The 14,691-nt window shown below is 34.5% G+C and overlaps 2 protein-coding genes across 4 annotated transcripts; one reads left to right on the top strand and one right to left on the bottom strand.

Moving 5' to 3' along the window:
• Window positions 1–5,441: 5,441 nt before the first annotated feature.
• Window positions 5,442–6,365, bottom strand: LOC106761153 (MFP1 attachment factor 1). Its single transcript, XM_014644668.2, has one exon. It carries the CDS (start codon window positions 6,237–6,239, stop codon window positions 5,739–5,741), a length of 501 nt encoding a protein of 166 aa, XP_014500154.1. The 5' UTR covers window positions 6,240–6,365; the 3' UTR covers window positions 5,442–5,738.
• A 477-nt stretch (window positions 6,366–6,842) lies between these two features.
• On the top strand, window positions 6,843–13,796 carry LOC106759812 (WD40 repeat-containing protein HOS15). Of its 3 annotated transcripts, none has more exons than XM_022780959.1 (14): window positions 6,843–7,043; window positions 7,495–7,640; window positions 7,775–8,138; window positions 8,244–8,338; window positions 8,423–8,469; window positions 9,180–9,330; window positions 9,636–9,699; window positions 9,806–9,973; window positions 10,067–10,188; window positions 10,375–10,449; window positions 10,808–10,861; window positions 10,942–11,015; window positions 11,465–11,539; window positions 13,466–13,796. In XM_022780959.1, exons 1-14 carry the CDS (start codon window positions 6,983–6,985, stop codon window positions 13,683–13,685), a joined length of 1,716 nt encoding a protein of 571 aa, XP_022636680.1. In that variant the 5' UTR covers window positions 6,843–6,982; the 3' UTR covers window positions 13,686–13,796. The 3 variants fall into 3 exon arrangements, with proteins under 3 accessions (XP_022636680.1, XP_014498644.1, XP_022636681.1); XM_014643158.2 differs by having other exon boundaries at window positions 6,844–7,043; window positions 9,815–9,973; XM_022780960.1 differs by lacking the exon at window positions 6,843–7,043 and having other exon boundaries at window positions 7,525–7,640; window positions 7,767–8,138.
• Window positions 13,797–14,691: the final 895 nt, after the last annotated feature.

Below are 14,691 nucleotides of genomic sequence, written 5' to 3'. Positions count from 1 at the left end.
CTTTTTTAATATCAACATGCATTTTACAAAAAAGGGAGGAACTATATGTATAGGTTTTAATTGAATAGCTGGTGAATTTCCCATTCTCCTTCTTTTGAAAGTAAAAATTGTTATCAGGCAAATTTTACACACCCTTTCTTTATAACATTTTATAGAAAAAAAAACATAGTTTTTGACAACTTTTTCAAATAGACACCGACAATTTTATTTTAATTATAATATACATCAATAATTTAATTTTTAAAATAAAAAATAATTGAAAGAATTAATATAACTGATTGTCATTGTTATCTTATATATCCGTCTCTTAAACAAATAAACTGAGAATACCCTTGGGAACTTGCAATGTGTCAAACTGGCAAATTCAAATTCAGAATCAAAATAATAAGCTCGTTCACCGTACATTTGGCTATGGTGGACGATGATTCTATTACATTAGTAAACCTTTTTTAACATTATTATAATTTATACCTATCTAGCTCCCAATAAAGTTTAAATAGTCAAATATTAACCACGTGGCAACTAATACAAAGGATGAAATCATAAGAAAGAACCCACGACCCAGAATAACTAACGTATGGCTAAAGAATTATGTGTGGTGAGACAATTAGCATATAGGTCACTCTGATTGGAGAGAGAAGGGGAGAAGAAACGTTTTGGGGTATGATTCCACGATAGAATACAAACATGGAAAAGACAATGTTGTTGATTCCCTTTCTATATCCATTTATGTGGCGCTATCCCAGCCTCAACTGCACTTCATTTCCTTATTGAAAGAAGCATTACTTCCAGATTTCAAGTTGAAAAAAAATTTAGATGCTTGCTCGCAAAACCAACCTTCCAATCCTCATTATTCAGTTAAGCAATGTCTTCTATTTTGGAAGGGAAGATTAGTTATTCCAGTGATCATTCCTTAGTCCAACAAGTATTACATGAGTTCAAAGTTCTAGCACATCTTGTCATTTGGGTTATTCCAGAACTTTGGCTAGAATTTCTTCTCAATTTTATTGGGAAGGGATGAATACTGCTATCAAAGAATTTGTTCAAAATTGCTTGATTTGTCAGCAAGCAAAGACTTCTAATACTCTTCCTTAGGGTTATTACAACCACTTCCAATTCCTCATCTGATTTGGGAAGACTTAGCTATGGATTTAATTACTGGACTTCCGCCATTTCATGGCTTTACAATGATCTTGGTAGTAGTAGATAGACTGTCTAAGTACGACCATTTCTCTGCTTTGAAAACAGATTACACCAGTAAACAAGTGGTAGGGAATTTTGTGTCGACGGTGATTAAACTACATGGATTCCCAAAATCCATAGTCTCAGCCAATTTTGGCAACATTTGTTCAGGTCGAGTGGTGCCACACTTAGTATGTCAACGGCTAATCGCCCGTAATCCTATAGTCAATCCGAGGCTGTGAACAAGTGTTCGGAAATGTATTTAAGTAAGATGCACGTTTCAAAATCCTAAATAGTGAGTCAAATTCTTGACTTGAACTGAATTTTGGAATAACACTTCCTATCACCACAACACGGACAAGACTCCTTTCTAGGCAGAATGTGGAAGAGATCCCCGCAACTAGTGAAATAGGTGCTTGACCCAGCAGATCTGATTTCAGTTCAAGAGCAGTTGTTGTAGAGAGACATTGTTCTCTCCCATCTTAAGCATAATCTTTATCGAACTCAACAAATAATGAAAAAAAAAATGCAGATAAAAAATGGATGGATGTGGAGTTTAAGGTTGGAGATAACGTGTTGGTCAAATTGCAACCTTTTTAGACAACACTCTGTTGCTTTAAGGAAAAAACCAGAAACTAAGTTTGAAGTACTTTGGTCCTTTCCCAATTATTGAAAGGATTGGCAAGGTTGTTTACAAGCTGTGGTTACCTGAGACTGCTGGAATTCATCCAGTTCACGTTTGACAGCTTAAGCCTTGTAAGAGAATCATTCTCAATCTTATATTCTCTTACTCATATCTTTCGGGGATGCACAACCAGTACTTCAACCAGCTGTTATTCTTCAGTCTCGGGGGATTATCTAGGGCATGAAGCATGTTCAACAACACTTAGTCCAATGGAAGGGATTACATAACACTCAAGCTACTTGGGATGATCACACTGCAATAGAATCTTCTTTTCTGGAATTCAACCTTGTTGTTCTTAATAGGGGAGGAAATCTAATGAAACCAATGTGAGAAAAGACAAATAAGGGGAATATGGGAACAACTAGTAGTAACCACGTGACAGCCGATACAAATGATGAAATCATAAGAAAGAGTCCACGGTCCAAAAAAACAATGATACTTAGACAATATTTTTTTAACAATATTTGAACATCATCTACATGTCATTCTGTAATTGGTCCATCGTGGTTTTTATGATTATTATTATTGATTGTGGAATAATTTTTGACTGATCACATAATGACACGTAAATGATGTTCAAATATTGTTAAAAAAATATTGTCTAAGTATCATTATCCCGGTCCAAAATAACTATGTCTAAAGAATTATGTGTGGTGAGACAATTGGCATATAGGTCATGCTGAGTGGAGAGAGAAGGGGAGAAAAAACTTTTTGGGCTGAACCTTCCTCTCTTTGGGTTCATTATGTTTTCTTCCTTGTTCATCATTTACTTTGTAATTACTGCTATACTCTAGTAGTTGTCCTTCTTGTAATAAAGAAATTTCCAGTACATTGATACAATTACAGAGTATTTCTCTTGTGTGTATTCTGGTGACCACTATTACACCATTCCTCCACTACAAATCCCTGTTCATCTAAAGAATATATAATGATTTTTTTTTAACAAGAGAAGCCAATATAATAAAACATCATGCCCCCAAATGCTGTATTTTTTCTCTTTATGCTCATAACGATCCCAAACCTCCATTATACACAGTCGTGTTACATAAGACATCAAACAAGGATATCTATGCCATGATATGTTCTAAGAATAAACACAGAGCAGAGTAAAACGCATGCTAACCAGCGAGCTGCTCCTTACGACAACTCGAAAACTATATTTCATATTAGAAAAATAATAACGAAACATTATGATATGAAGCCCTCTCAATCAAAGACTTAGGAGTATGTAATTGTCATCCTTTCTTGTGGTAAAAACAATAATGAAGCAATAAGGATACATGATCGCTCTTATACTAAATGATTATATACATTCTACTATTCTAAGAGCGATCATTTTCTCCATAAAATAGTAAAATACACCTAGTATAATAAGAAAATAGCTCAGTTTGGGATATTCATCACAGTTATATCCTTTTTCAATCAAAAATGATTTCATTTTGGTTTTGAATCTGGACTCTTATACTGCATAATTATTTAACTACTTTTTTCTTCATTTTTATGTTCTTCCGTCACACCTTAACTCCAAATGGTATGTTTATATTTCTACGGAAGTATAAGTTCAGAATGCAATGACTAGGAAGAGCAGGCAGTTATTAAAAATGTGTTCATAACCAGCACACATCATAAATAATACAGATAATAGGCTCTCTCAACAACTCTGAGAGATTATTAAATATGAAATGCTTCTCTAGTTCAGACCACCCTAAGCTACAGGTCCATGATAACATACAAAACTCCTGATGAAATATTAACCAAGGTAAAGTGTTATGATCACAGAACAGAACCTATGTATGTTGTCCCAGGAAATTGCTCTGATCATTGAGCACACAGAAATATATTAGCTCAATCGGTTCATCATCAAATTCATGAATCATAATTGCAACGTCATATGATATAGACAACTCCAATATACAACAAATACACAGTCATCAAGCACACAATATAATACAGACGGTACACTCTCTACAACTCCATAAAAGATTATCAAAATACGAGATGCCTTCTCTAGTTCAGAACCACCCTAAGCTACTGGTGCATGATAACATAAAAAGCTCCCAATGACTTATTAACCAAGGTAAAGTGTTTAATCTGAATACACAGAATAGTACCATGTCCCAGCAAATTGTTCTGATCATTGAGCACAAATGGAAATATGTTAGCTAAATAGGTTCTTCATCAACATCATTAATCATAATTGCAATCTCACAAGGTATAGACAACTTCAATATACAAGAAATAAACAGTCATCAAAGCATATATAAAAACTTTAAGCTGCTCAAATCACCACAAGATACATGGGTCACAACTTCAATATAGCTAAGCATGCATAGGTCACAACAAGATACATAGACTTAGCGGAAAAAAGACTAGAAAATTGATGCTCCAACTAATAACAAAGGAACATTTGTTAGAGAAACTAATGGTAATTTAAATTGGATCCAGGTAAGCAGTAATAGCAGACTCAATCCAAAATTTGACGAATAAGACCATGAAATCAGAAATCAACAAGACCGTATGGTCACAGCACCTGAAAAAGATAACATAAATATAACTGCGTGTTGATGCACAGTGAGAAATATTTATTATACAAGAAGTCATTGAAGAGTCATTATTCTACCTGTAGGAAAGTTTAATCTCAAGATTGTGGTTTTAGTGTTCAATAAATTGTTGGAAATGATCATAGATTATGCATTTAGGAAATGCTAGCATGTTCATGATTAAATGCATTTAGTGTTTTGGGATCTGCACTAAAGTAATACTAACCTATGAAATAATCTCTATTAAGCTACGTTGGTCCGAGTTATATTAAATGCAATCTCTTTAAACAATGTCTCAAGATTGAAGGGGAGACTCCTCTAAAGGTGACTAGTCAAGTTCCCTTAAGAAAATTAGTAGAGACATTGACAGTAGGTATTTCTTATGAAAATAAGAATCTATATATATGAATGATATGCAGACCTATGAACTACATTCTCTTGCATAATATACCGTTATCATTCTTTAAATTCAAAAAAAGCAATTCAATTTAGTCATACGTCTAATCAGCTCTAGAACATTCCAAATTTTGGGGTCCTAAAATAGGGGTTTTTAAGTGTGTTTCAACTAACTAGTGAAGCCTTACCAATTATGAGTTAAACTTAATTATTCCTATAGAAGGGCTGAAGGGTACGTCCTTCCCTTCTGGAACTAGATAGAAATATCCTTAAGTCTTTTCAGATTTCGATCTAAGTTGACTCCTCCCATCTCCAAACCCACGCAACCCATTGTCCCTTTCAAATAATACCACATTTCACTTTAAACCCAGGTCTACTTCACACATGCTTTGATGTAACCTGTCACACAAAGATATAGAACTCGATTCAATGGTAAGTCTAACTTTTAAGAAATTTATCCTTTTATAAATAAAATATCAGTATTGATTACTCATTACTCAAAAGTCATAGATATCAACTCTTAACTACATTCTCTCGTTGTATATCTAATTCCAAATCAGTACTAGTATAAATACAACAATAAGCAAGCTAAGAGACAAAACACCATATATGCACAAGAGAGGAAAATACTGCAACAGTTAAGTAACCAAGTTTAACCATCCATAAACAGTTTCACGACTTGCACGCGTACCAAAACAATGTAAGACGTGAGTTTGCAACAAACAATAAATATGCACCGAAAACAGAGACACACACAGTAATCTTTGGAGGAAACAAAGAAAAACCTAAGATGTTCAAGGGAATATATATGATGAAAATTGGTTGCACGACAAATAAACTTAGTTTTACAGATAGAACATCATCAGAATATATAACACTAAAATATAAAACCCCAGCAAGGGAACCCTGAGATAATATACTATAATCCCGAATGGTCAGGTTTCGGACTCGGCAGCAGCGGCAGGATCGCTCTCTGCGGCAGGGGTAGGAGCAACTTCGGAGGTAGGATTCTCAGCAACACCGTTATCGACGGCGGTAGAGCCGGTGGTGGCTTTGGACTTGACGGTGTCGAGCATCCGTTTGCTGATCTCCTTCGAGTAAACCTGGAGGATCTCGATCCCGTCGCTATCAGAGGTGGAGGAGCCGCCAGCGACGGCGAAGGCCTCGTTCTCGATCTGGTGCGCGGCAGCAGAGGCCTCCTCGGGAGGCATTGTCCCGTAGCGCTTGGAGAGGACGGATGGGGAGGACAGGGTTTCGATCAGGCGGTTGATGACGGCATCGCGCGTGCGCTGAGTGGGAGGCCAAATGGTGAAGGTGACGCTAGCGGGGCCGAGCTTGGCGGCGGCGGCGGCGGGTTGGTCTTGGGTAGGCAGCTTCGACGGCGAGACGGAGTCTTGCTCCGATTGGGGTTCGGGTGCGTTTTCCGGTTCGGACATTTTGAGAGGAGAGGAGAGGAGAGGAGAGGGAAACGGTGGAATTGGATTGGAGGCAAGACCTGTCTGACAGACTAGTAAGGAAAGAAGTAGTTCGAAACCTTTGGTTTTCAAGAAAGGATTTCTATTAATTCACCAAGCAAAAAAAAAAACATCGCAAATTAATCAACCGGAGAAAAACATTTCCTATTCGTAGTTTTGAAATATACAAAAGTAAAAATAAATCATTTTTAAGTATAGAAATAAAAAGTAACGTTTGCACAACTAAGAAACTAGATGAGTAATTTTTTTTTTTAAAGTTTTGAATGTAATATACAAGTTATTGTTTCTTAAAATAAACTAAATTAGATATATATTAAAGTCACGGTAAAGGGAATTTTAGGACATGTAATTCAAAAAAATTATTGAACGCATTTTGAATTATGCCTTCTAAAATAATTATTATCTTGAGCAATATAATAGATATTATAAAATTATGTAAAATACCACTATTAAAATATATATATATATATATATATATATATATATATATATAGAAAAGGAAAACTATGGGATACCAGAAAAAGAAGCCCAAACTTTAATGGTAAGAAATGGAAAAGCCCAAATGTGATTGCGACCCGGTATCCGCCCAAACGCCAACCCACCACCACCACCTCACTTGAACACCTCTTCTTCCAGCATTTTCTCTGCAGTTAACACTCGAGCCTCTCTAGCTATTCCCTTAAACAAACTGATCAACAATCACAATGATCTCAATCACATCCACTGAATTGAACTACTTAGTCTTCCGTTACCTTCACGAATCAGGCTCGTCCTTTTCCTAATCTTTTTTTTTTCGCTTTTTTTCTTGCACATTACAAACTCTTAAATATCAATATCTATCACGGTACTTAGTTAGGAGGAACTCTTCCATTTTAGCTTCCATTCTCTTTGCTTCACTTTTGTAAACCCAAAGGTTTTATCATTACCTTTGTCAACTAGTTTAAATAAGAAGTTTTTAAGTTCTCATTTGGTATAATTTATTACTCGAAACCGTGGTTTCTAGAAAGTTAGTAGATTCGGTCATCTTTGCGATATTAGGGTAATTATTATTTTAGTATCTTGTCATATCCGTAATGGCCTTGATTTCATAGTTACATATCATATAATTTTTCCTGTAATATGATTTTTGCTAAAAGAGGAAAATATACTGAAGATAACGTGTCCCCCCCCTGTTGAATTTCTTCTCATATATTTCCTAATGGCTGCTTTGTTTCAGGTTTTACTCATTCTGCATTTGCATTCGGGTATGAAGCGGGGATTGATAGATGCAAAAATGATGATAATGTGGTTCCACCGGGTGCTCTTGTTACATTCATACAGAAAGGCATTCAATATCTTGAGCTGGAAGCTAACCTGAGTGGTGTAAGCATTTTTAATTTTTGTTGGTCATCTTCGTAATATGTTATCGAATAATCAAGTCATTAGTACTAACATGCACATAATGAATTCATTGCTCGAGGACCTTAAGCTGATTGGTGTCTGTGTTAGGTCTCCAGAGTGATGCTGACATGGATGAGGATTTTTCGTTTCTACAACCTCTGGATCTTATCACAAAGGAGCCCAATGAGCTACACAATATAGTAAAAGCCAAAAAGGAAAATCTAAGTCAACATAAATCCGAATCGAATAAAATAGTGAATGGGTCGACTCACGACAACGCAAGGAGGGAACATGTTCAGGAAAGAGAGAAGGAGAGGAAAGAAAAGGAAAACGAGCAGAGACTGGAAAAAATAAGGTTAGAAAAAGAAAAGGAGCAACCAAAGGATGAATATAAAGAAACACAACATACCGATCAAAACCATACAGAGAAACACGAAGATAAGACTACTGTTGAAAATCTAAACAATAGAGCGTATGGAGGTAAATATTAATGTATAATGTTCTATTTAGTTTTTTCCCCATTGGCTATCCATCTTTATGAATATAGCATGTCATATAAGGGAAAAGTAAAGCTGTTATGCACAGGGCCTGAGCCAATGGAGATTTCACAGAGCCCCATGTCGTCGCCTAATGATACTCCATGTCGTGATGTAAAAATTTTGAAAGGCCATTCGTCGGAGGTTTGTGCTTATCTGTTTTCTTATTTTCCGTGTAGGTTTTCCTCCCATTGTGAGGCTTATTGAAAGTTATTTCATTTCTGGCAGGTATTTGCCTGTGCTTGGAATCCATCAGCTCCACTTCTTGCGTCTGGGTGAGTACAAGCCACTTTGTAAAGAAAACACATTTAGTTCTCAAAAGTATATTCTCCCTGTAATTCTATTTTGAAGACAATAGCTCTTCTTCTTTCTGTTCCTTTTATTGCCTTTCCTCTATTTTCCTATTCATGAATTGCTGGTTATTTCCAAATTTGAAATACTGTTTTATAAGTTCCTTATGACAACCATCGTAATATAGGACACATAGTAATACTGTCTAGCTATGAAGAATTTAAAATTTAGTTTCTTAATGTATTTAAGTCAAAGGAACTTGTTATGTATCAATATACAATAGGGCAGTATGCTTGTTATGACAAGCATTCTCTTGGTTTTTAAGTTTTGACCGTAGACTTGTACTTCAAATTGATTGAAATTCTCAAATCCTCAAATTTTAATACTTTGATCCAGGGTTGAATTATTTATACGTTCAATAATACTATAACTTAAAACCTACTTATAAAACATAGAGTATGACAGTATTATTTGCCTACAGCAACAATACAGGCTTTTTCTATCATAAATTAATTGTGAAGTAAATATTTTATTTATTAAAATCACCTTAATGTTGAAGTAGCTCAGTTTCTGATGGTAACTATGCAGGATGAACACTTAGCAAACAGTATGAACAGCTACCCTTTTGGTTCCTTGTATCAAATTTATGTTAAAATTAGCCAATATGTCAATTTTGTTTGATTAACTATTCCAGATCTGGAGATTCAACAGCTCGAATTTGGAAAATTGCTGATGGACCTTGTGACTCTGGTGTGCAAAATGAACCAGTAAATGTTGTCGTGCTGCAGCACTTTAAAGAAAGCACCAATGAAAAAAGCAAGGATGTGACTACACTCGATTGGAATGTAAGTCTTTGTAGCATTACTGTGGTTGCATACTTACTGTGAAAATCTTTGTACAATTAATTTTACCCTTTTTGGGTCTTCCACTCCGCCATAGTCGAACACTATGAGTTTTGTCTTCCACTTGTTTTCAGTTTCATTCCTCAGCTTATATCTTTTGATATGCTTTTTATTACAAAGGGGGATGGAACACTATTGTCAACCGGTTCCTAACATGGCCAATCAAGAATACTATGAATGTCCTCTTCCACTTGTGTTTCAATTTTGTTCCCCAGCTAATATGTTTTGCTATGGTGTTTATTACAAAGGGAGACGGAACACTATTGGCAACTGGTTCCTATGATGGCCAAGCAAGAATATGGAGTAGAGATGGTGAGCTATTAGATATTTTATTTAATGAATATGCATTTCTTATGTGCATTATTTGTGACCCTGGGTCTTGTATCCTTTGCTGTTAACTGACCTCTTCCTTTTTGAGGTTCACTAGGGGAGTTGAATAGTACACTAAACAAGCACAAAGGTCCAATATTTTCCTTGAAGTGGAACAAGAAGGGGGATTATCTTCTTAGTGGAAGTGTGGATAAGACTGCTATTGTGTGGAATATAAAGACTGGGGAATGGAAACAACTATTCGAATTTCACACTGGTAAGTTTGTTTTTTGCATATTTCTGGTGAATAAAACTTTTGATTTTCTGTATGACTTTCCTTGTAGTCTTAGTTATTAGCAAATTGTATCAGGTCCAACTCTTGATGTTGATTGGCGAAACAATGTTACGTTTGCTACATGCTCCACTGATAAAATGATACATGTTTGCAAAATTGGGGAGAATAGACCAGTCAAAACTTTCTCAGGGCATCAGGTATCTCGTCCTTGTCAACCAGTCCTCTGATAGATTTATTTTGTTAAACTACTAACTTTTAAATTGAAAGGACAGGGTAATTGCCCATCAAAAAATAGAATAAAATGTTCATTGTATTAAGCTATGAGCATATTCAAATATGGTTTTTAATCTTTCCTCAAACATTCTGTAATGCTATTGTTTCAGGATGAAGTTAATGCCATTAAATGGGATCCAACAGGTTCTTTACTGGCTTCATGCTCCGATGATCACACTGCAAAAGTAATCAACAGAAAACTGTCCCTTAGGTTTACTTGGTTGTTATATAAAACAGAGATACATCAGTGAAGTGCAGATATACATTTTATTTTAAAAGAATTATTATAATGCTATAATATAATCGGTGAAGTGCAGATAAGGGTCGTGAAGAAAAAAAAAAGTGGGAGTGGAACTGAGAAAAAATATTTATTAAATTTAGTTCTTGACAAAAGTATATAACAAGCATCTGTATGAAATATGTCTCTGTTTTGCAATTTTGGACAAAAAGCATGGATAGAAAACTGCTAGTGGAAGGATAAACATAACTGTCACAAATTATTTGTCATTGTCCAATTGACTCTTTCATGAAACTATGTTGCAGATATGGAGTTTAAAGCAGGATAACTTTTTGCATGATTTGAAGGAACATGTCAAGGTTTGGAGAGATGTTTGTCTGTGTTTTTTTTTCTTTCTGATTCCCTTTATTCTCTTTCTAATAAAGAAATGATCCTTTAGGGGATCTATACAATTCGATGGAGCCCTACAGGCCCTGGTACCAACAATCCCAATCAGCAGTTAGTGCTAGCAAGGTAAATATGCTTTCAATATCATGTGAAATCAGCAATGTAGTAAGATATTAAACTGTATCTTCGCGAAAAAGTTTTTGTTTTGAAACAACGGTTTTGTTAACTTGTGTCCTGAGAGTGGAGGTTAAATATTAAAAATATATACTATTAAATGAAAAGTAAAAGCATTTTAAAAATCTAAAAAAATCAATACTTTTCTTTTATCTTTAAGTCCTTAATGCACATAATAAATGTTACTTGTCCTTGAGCTGTGTCCCTGAATTTCATGGAGGGGTATTGATAGCACTAGTGTAACAGTTTGGATTACTGTGCTTGTTTCATTGTTAAATAAGCTTGTCTGGTTTTTCTGGGTGAACATCCAAGAACTGTCTTGGAAGTCTTTACAGTTTTAAATAAATCTTGGTACCTATCGGTATTCCCCTAATACTTTTGCTTATTGTTCTCTCAAACAGTGCCTCATTTGACTCAACGATAAAGCTATGGGACGTGGAACTAGGGAGTGTACTCTACAGCTTAAGTGGTCACAGGTGAAGAAACTATAAACATGCTTACAAGCATAATACACACACAAACACTCGTGCATATACATTTGTAAGAATGGATGGATACATTTTTTATCCAGGCTCATATATCATATAGTATTAATCAGTAATGACACAAAACTGAAGAATTGGAGATGATTAATAGGCAGTTGCTAACAAATAGGAAATTTTAAGCTTTAGAGAGAAACCAAGAGATCTATAAATTCAAACGTTTTGGCAGGTAATCAAGAACCATAATTAACTGAAAAGATAACAGAATAATCGGAATCTGACTGTCACAAACTGTGATAAATGTTTTTATACTCCCCTAACATGGTTGGAGTGTGAAAGAAGATTTCAAGCAATCCTACATTGGACATAAGTGGCCTGAACAAGTTTCTTACCAGAGCTTTTATGAGGATATCTGGTTATTGGTGTTGGGATTTGGTGTGAACTATAGGAAATCTATCGTAAACATGTTCTCAGATGAAATGGCAGTTAATATCTGTGTTTTGAGCTCTGATTGTGGATATCATAGAAATCCATGACCCTATCATTAACTAACTCAAACAACCTAAGTAACTTCTTTGGTTATAACATACTGGTAACACACCAGGCTCAGTACTCGACTTTTGCTGAAGAGTGAAACACCATGATTTACTTTTTCCAATTTCCAAGAGATCCATGCCTCTCAAAGAAACACACTACCTTGTATCAATAACTAACTTGAACGATGTAAGTTGCTTCTTTGGTTATAAGTTACTTGTAAAACGCATCAAGTTTGGTACTCAGCTTTGCCTGAAAAATGAAACACCATGGGTTACTTTTCTAGTGATCCATGCTTCTCAGATAAATGCAGTATCTTGTGGTTGATTTCTTGGTCATTGGGCAACTGACACAATCCACGTCTGAATCTATAATCAAAGAACTAGGACTAAATTAAAATGATGTTTTTGTTGAAAAAATGTACTAAGGTATGAAGTAGACGATTCTGTTGTGGGAACCAAAGCTTATGTAACATGGATCTGTAGCTGCGGCTGTAATTATTGTTGATGTTCTTTTGAGTCAGGTGTAGAGAGAGTTATTGATGGATTGTGAAACATACCTGAGTATTTGTAACTTGTGTAACTTGGATCTGGAGCAGCTGCTGTAGTTCCAATTTCCACAATGATTGTCTGGAGCTGTAGAGGATCATGACAAATACATGGAATTGGATCCATTAACAAGATATGTACCCATTTCTAATGGAAGCATAAAGGAGTGTTTTAACACTTTCACAATTACACTTGTGGATGGATCAATACTCACCAAGTTCCTCCCAAAGAGTTTGAGAGAATATTGACAGATGAAAAACATTCTTATAGGTCTTTCCGGATTTCGCTTGATGTGATCTTATGGAGACAAATTTCAGAACCCAAGAAGCAACTATGTTATTGGTTCCTTTTCATGCCACATACTGAACATCACTTAGCTGGTGGAGAAATGAATCCATTCAAAGACTGAGCTTATTTTGGGCAATAAGTACCCTCCACATGACTTTGTGGGTAGAGTTGTTGTTCTCACCTAATTGGTAGAGTTGTAGTTCTCACCTGATTGGTAGAGACAAGAATCAACCCAAGATTATGCCGTGGGGGAAGAAAAAAATGAGTTGAAGCAGAAGCAACTATAAAAAAATCTTCTAATACTGATATTGAGTCAGAGAGCAAAATGATGAACTGGATCTCATAACAAAGAGGTCTACAAATATATTTAGACAATAACTGAAGTGAACAGTAACAGAATAACTGGATTTCAACAGTGACAAACAAATGCACTAAAAAAATTGAGAAATAGGTGTTCTTCTGTTTCTTGAAAAATATAAATCATCAAGTTTCCTGCATATTACATTTTTAGCATTTTAATTAATACACTGTTTTCTCCTGTAACACTCAGGGATCCTGTATATTCCGTTGCATTCAGTCCTAATGGGGAGTATCTGGCCAGTGGCTCCATGGATAGATTCGTGCATATATGGTCCGTGAAGGAAGGCAAGATTGTAAAAACATACACTGGAAAAGGTGGGATATTTGAAGTTAATTGGAGCAAAGATGGTGATAAAGTTGCTGCTTGTTTTTCAAACAATATAGTTTGTGTTTTGGATTTCCGAATGTAAATATAGAGGACATACCTCTACAACTCTAATATCATTTCCTGTGCTATTTTAACAGCATTTTTGTACAGACTCATTTGCTACATTTATCTATTTCCATATTACCCAGCTTTACTTGGTGTTAAACTTATTTTCCTGATGGGTACTTATTTCAAAATGGTACAGGATTTGTAAACTAAAATTGTAAGGTTTTACAAAGTGTCAGAATTTTCAGATCTCAGAAGAAATTCGATTACAGGAATTAAAAATATAATATTGCCAATGAAGTAATAAAGAATTAAATGATGCAAAAGTTCCATAAATGTAAATTAAACTTGAAAGATAAATAGCGGAAATATCAAAGAAAGCAATTAAATGGAAAACTTGTAGATTGAGTAGTTGTTATATGCCTTTGTTTTTTTTTTCATTTTAGTAAGTTTTTATCATTAAAATATAGTCCTATTTTGGTTTTGTTTTTTAAAAATTTTATCTCACTTTTTTCTTTGTAAGTATTTTAGCTTTTTCCTTGTTGTGTATTTTTTATTTTGTTCACTATAATATTTATTCATTTTAGATTACTCCTTTAAAAATATACTTTGTATGGACTGCAATCAAACCAGTTATATGTATATATATATTATAAGAATTTGAAAAGAAGTAAAAGATTTATATTAAAAGGAAAAAACTTAATTATTTTTTTTAAATTACTAAACAAATCTAAATATCAATAAAATATTGAATTAAGTTAATTAAGTAAAATATAAATTAAATTATTAAATAAAATTTTTAATAAAAGTAATTATAGATGGTAGCATAAATTTTGAAGAGATTCAAAAATATAAATTTTATGAAAATTATAAAAACTGAGTGAAACAAAAAAGATGCTTAAAAAACAATAAAATTAAAAACCAATAATATATATATATATATAGGGGTTTGTTAACACGCGTACGCCTGTTTTTCAGTTGGTACGTTTTAACAATGTGTACCGGATTATAGTAGACAAAAGTACCCTCATTTATCATGGATT

The sequence above is a fragment of the Vigna radiata genome, chromosome 5 (assembly GCF_000741045.1).
Source record: "Vigna radiata var. radiata cultivar VC1973A chromosome 5, Vradiata_ver6, whole genome shotgun sequence".
Classification (NCBI taxonomy): domain Eukaryota; kingdom Viridiplantae; phylum Streptophyta; class Magnoliopsida; order Fabales; family Fabaceae; genus Vigna; species Vigna radiata.
The sequence above is the reverse complement of the archived record's forward strand: the minus strand, read 5'-3'. Positions and strand labels throughout refer to the sequence as shown.